The 5,106-nt window shown below is 31.9% G+C and overlaps 1 protein-coding gene across 1 annotated transcript; it reads right to left on the bottom strand.

Annotated features, from left to right (window-relative positions):
• Window positions 3,636-4,787, bottom strand: LOC109353967 (aspartic proteinase CDR1-like). Its single transcript, XM_019596319.1, has 2 exons — window positions 4,705-4,787; window positions 3,636-4,398 (listed from the first exon to the last, which is right to left on the bottom strand). Exons 1-2 carry the CDS (start codon window positions 4,785-4,787, stop codon window positions 3,675-3,677), a joined length of 807 nt encoding a protein of 268 aa, XP_019451864.1. The 3' UTR covers window positions 3,636-3,674.

Below are 5,106 nucleotides of genomic sequence, written 5' to 3'. Positions count from 1 at the left end.
ATATTCTTTTCTTCAAATACAGCCTATTAGTGAGTGACTTCGTCATGTACAGGCTTTCCAGCTTCAACCATAATGAAGCAGCTGTAGTTTCATCTGACACTTCTCGTAGAACTTCATCTCCCAAGCACAACAAAATTGCACTATGTGCTTTTCCAGGTTTTCATCCTTCTCGTCCTCGGTCAGACTCTGTGGTAACTTGTTTCTACCTTCCAAGGCTTTTCCCAAGCCTTGATGAACTAGTAGAGCTTTCATCTTCAATGCCATAGGTTGAAATCATTTTCTCCATTAAATTTCTCCAAATCAAATTTAGCACTCGCCATGATAACCGTATACCGGAACAATATCGTAGCCCATGAGCGTACACCAGGAAAGCTCCTAGGAAAGTGAGGCGACAGACACGCTTAAATACCAAGTCTTTCCTAAGATAGAACTTTCCTAGACATGCACTTTCACACTATTATACCTTTCCAGTAACAAGAACAATTCTTTTCTGGTGTGTAAGATCAGACAATGATGCAAACGCAGAGCATACTAAAAATTTTCTTTTAGATCGTACGCCATCGGCTCTGATACCAACTGATACCAGTTTGTTGGTGCGGAAGACATATGGAGAAAATATAATAGGGAAAATGACACCGAGAAATTAACGTGGTTCAGCAATTTGCCTACGTCCACGGTTGAAGAGCAACAATGATATTATCACTATGATAAAAGAGAATTACAAGTTCACTCAAGTGTTTCACTCACTTCCCAAAACTCAAGTACACTCAATATCACTCTCTCTCAAGTATATCTTAAATACTAAAATATTCCTCCCAATATTAGAACAAGAGAAGAAGAGAGAATATGCACTAAAGCTAGAATATTGGTGTGTCTTACAATGACTTTGAGCATTCCTGTTTATAGCCAAAGCCTTGAGGATTGTATGGCCAAAAACAAAGATGCTTCACCACAACCTCTTCTTCTCATTGGCTACAAAAAAGGTTCCACTATAGCCACTCATTTTACTTGGCCACATTCTTCTCTTTTTCTTTTAAGCCAATATTTAATAGAAACAAAATAAATAAATTGTGTTCTTAAAACATATAAATTGTATGTCTTTGAGTTGAGACAATTCCCCAACTTTGGTCCCACTTTTTAACTTGGCTTCTCATTCTCACTCGTGCTCTACTTAATGAAACATAACTCTTTTCACTCTATCACTCCATTTTTTGGGGTCAATTCTCTAACATTGATCTACCATTGAGAGTTGATACTATCATTGTCATTCAAGAGTCATTTTTTAGAACAAAAATATGTTGTCTCAAATCCCCTTAATCAAGGTTTTGGTTTTGAGTCTTGTGGATGAAAAAAATATCCTTTTTGAATGTTAACTTCACGTACCTGTGGATGTTTCTGGTTCAAACAAGATTGTCTCTAGTACAAGGATACATGTGAGAAACTAAAAAAAATCCTGACCTAAACTATATTACTTGTTAATGAAAATATATGATGTTAATTAAAAACTTTAAATATTTGTTATTATTGTTTGTTTTATTATTATGGAACAAAATATGATTTTGAATAAGGTTTGAGATAACATATCATGTTTGCTTCTTCCACCTTGTATGGGAACTTCCCCTTATTAAAATAACCTAATATTACTTCTGAAGCAGTTAACATCTACCCAAACTATCATTTCTTTCAAACTAAATCTATCATTAATTTTATATATTTTATTATTTGAATTTAGTGTTAATCTAATAATCTATAATATCAAATTTATTGAACCAATCAACAAAGTAAATAGTACTAATAAAAGCATAAAAAATAGCATTGTATTGTCCGATTCATGAGGATAGAAAGAACAAGCCGTCTTTTTAGTACAAAAAAGAGGAATATAAAAAAAAGACGTATTATGCTTTTCACATTTCGATTAATTCATGTGGATCTAGCTTTGTCCGAAAAAAATAAGTCCTTTCAAGAAGTGTAGTCGAAAGGCACGACTATTACACAATACACATGTAGGAAAAAGTGGAGTGACAATGGATTTTGTGAGAAAAATAGGTTGCATTTTTTATTTTGGAAAAAATAAAACTAACTACCCATATCAAAACATGCCAAGTTTGTGGTATTAAACTATTAATGTTATATTTGTAAGTATTAAATTTCTCCATAAAAAAAGCGTTATACATAATAATGTATGTATAAGGGAAAAATGATCTGATAATAACGTGTGTGTAAGGAAAGAATTGATAATAATGTCTTGATTAAATATAATTAACAACTATGAAGTTAAATATCTACTTTTTTTAGAAATGGAAAAATAAATGGGTATAGTAGACAATATTGCAATTTAATATAAAAAAGATGTTGGTATAGTAATAGAATAATATCTTACTATATATATCAACAAATTATATTGGCAAAATCTGAAAGTTTTTTATCTTGAATATACTTAGTTTTTTTATACAATGAATATACTTAGTACCTACCAAATATTACCACCCTTCAAAAACATACATGGAAATCAGCACCATGATTGAAACAAATTAAAACAGAAGGCATGAAAAAATGCGACTTTTCTTTGCTAGCAAATTGTTCAATAATATTTATTACCAATCCAATGACACTTATGTGTAAATTATAAGTGTTTATTTAGCAGCTGCTTCTTCTATATATGTAAGTAATGGCTTCATTAAAGCTTAGCTTAAACCATTTTCCTGAAGTACAATATCATTGAAAGAACGAAATTTTGTAGATGTAGGTATTGTGCTGAAAACTTCTCTAAGGAATAAGAACACAACCCTCTGAAATAATTATAATAAGTTTGTGTAAACATAGAATATGACTATAAGCAATTATTTATTATAAAATTTAGAATCTTTAATGTGATTGTAATCGATGGTATCTATATATGCATACTGATCATTAGAATAACCATATATTAAACCAAAAATAATAAATCAATAATTTCAACTTTTAAAATATATCTGTTAGTTATTGTTATTAACTATTCTTGAATCCATACTTCATGTCATGATTCTTATCGTTATAACTATATAATTGACTACATGAATACCTTCTAATTTCTTAGTTAAAAAATCCTCAACTTCTATTTTCTAGGTTCAGAAAATGCAGATTTTTTAAAAGGAGAACTTATGATATGTTAAAGATTTTGTGATGATATTTATATGTAAGGATGACCTTTGGCATAAAGAATATAAAATATTACCCGTAATTCTTATGAAATATAAGAAAGCAAACTTCTCTTACACAAAAAGGAAGCAAATATCATGTACCCGATGTTCGACCGAAAACATGATCTTTAGTTAAACATATGCTGGTATGCAACTTGAACAATTCGGTGTGAAAGGTTTCTTATATTTCAACTATTGGAAAGTTCTTTTAATTTGTTACCAAGGTATGAAAAGAATGAAGAGTTACAAGTGAGATACTACGTCTTGAAACCTTAAAGTATGAGAATTCCATGAGTTTTTTCCAGTTATAAACTCTTTCATTTTTTTCTCTCATATATAATGTGAGACTTCACACTTAATAAACATAACAAATATCAAATAAAACTTATAACATTCAACTATAAAACATTGCCCAATAAAATGTAAACTTTTATTTATAATTTACTCAATTGAGCTTAGAATAGTAGTAAACAATCATAGCATCAGTAGTAGAAATCACTGTTTGCTGCAATCAGTGGGCTTAAAGGTGAGAAGTTGGTTTTTAACATCATAGCCAATCAAAAAGTTTTGTTGTGCCAAATTCCCAAAGATGGAAATTATTGACGGAATGAAAGAAAAACATGTAACACCCTCACTAATTTCAATAAATGTGTTGAGAGCAGTCAACTTCACATCTGCACCATCAAAATTTGCTGTGATTATTGGAATATCCAAATTTTTACTTGTTTTGTAGCAAAGGCTCAATGTTCCTGAAGGGTCTTCAATGCGCTTTGATGGAATTGCAGATGCTACTGCTGATTCCAACTTAGAGTAGACGTCAGGTGGTAAAAGAGTCAATGTCGTTCCCGAGTCAATTATGATGTTACCATCCGAGGAACTTTCAAATTCTATTTTGGTGTCTCCCACAGTAAAACTTAACAAGTTTAGTCTGTAGAAATCAGCATCTGGGACTATTGGAGTTGAGACGCTACCTTTACTAGAAAAGGCATTTTTATCATCTCCAAAGATGAGTTTGCTTGAGAACTTAGAGTTTGTAAATAATGGCAACAAACAGTATGAGAATTTGCCTTTTATTGAAGAACCAAGTTGACTTATAAGTGAAGCGGCTCCATTTCCAATACCAACTATGCCGGAGCCATCACCTTGAAAAACCAAGGTGTTATTATGTCCACATCCGATCACAATGTTACGTAATCGGATGGAAGAGCCGTTAGTGGAACTTAAAGTAAAAATTATATACGTATATTTATAGCTATATTCCGCTACCAATGCCATATTGCATGAGGACATAAAAAAGGAATTCGTATCAACTTGTTTTGACCTACAATACTAAGCTCATGAGCTTAATCTCACTTCACGGTCGAGAAATGAAAGAAGACCTCCATCTCCAAATTTGACTCTGACGTATAACTCGCTTCTTTTTTTGTGGCGTGAAGCAGTGTCAACCCAAACTACCCAATAAGCATTAGCTCTCCCTGAAAGGGAGGTGATCTAGCCACACCTTCTAGTATGGCTAACTTGTTACGACTTCACTCCAGTTACTAGCCCTGCCTTCGGAATCCCCTCCTTGTGGTTAAGGTAACGACTTCGGGCATGGTCAGCTCCCATTGTGTCATAATCACTATGTCACTCACTATTCATTTGAATTATTTTTTTAAAGAGTTAAAGATAATTAAATATGAATGATGCATAATATAATAACAATATGTATAACTCATACACTATTGATATATACATTTTTATCAGCAGAATCATATACAACTTTCGAACATAGCATGAATTGTAGCTGCAAGTTCACTATCAAACACTCATAATCCATTAATCTGAGCAGTTACCATTAATCAAACACTCTCATTATTTTTATTGAAATTACATAAATTATTCCTTCATTTATTTGCATATACATAAATCAGCCTAATTTATATAC

Source organism: Lupinus angustifolius, chromosome LG08 (genome assembly GCF_001865875.1).
Source record: "Lupinus angustifolius cultivar Tanjil chromosome LG08, LupAngTanjil_v1.0, whole genome shotgun sequence".
In the NCBI taxonomy this organism is placed as follows: domain Eukaryota; kingdom Viridiplantae; phylum Streptophyta; class Magnoliopsida; order Fabales; family Fabaceae; genus Lupinus; species Lupinus angustifolius.
The sequence above is the reverse complement of the archived record's forward strand: the minus strand, read 5'-3'. Positions and strand labels throughout refer to the sequence as shown.

What these genes read in the sequence shown, in the direction of transcription:
- LOC109353967 (XM_019596319.1), bottom strand. Translation starts at nt 4,787, where the DNA reads ATGGGAGCTGACCATGCCCGAAGTCGTTACCTTAACCACAAGGAGGGG. An exon ending in CTAGTAACTGGAGTGAAGTC is followed by an intron (nt 4,399 to 4,704) that starts GTAACAAGTTAG and finishes TTTTACTTTAAG; the next exon opens with TTCCACTAACGGCTCTTCCA.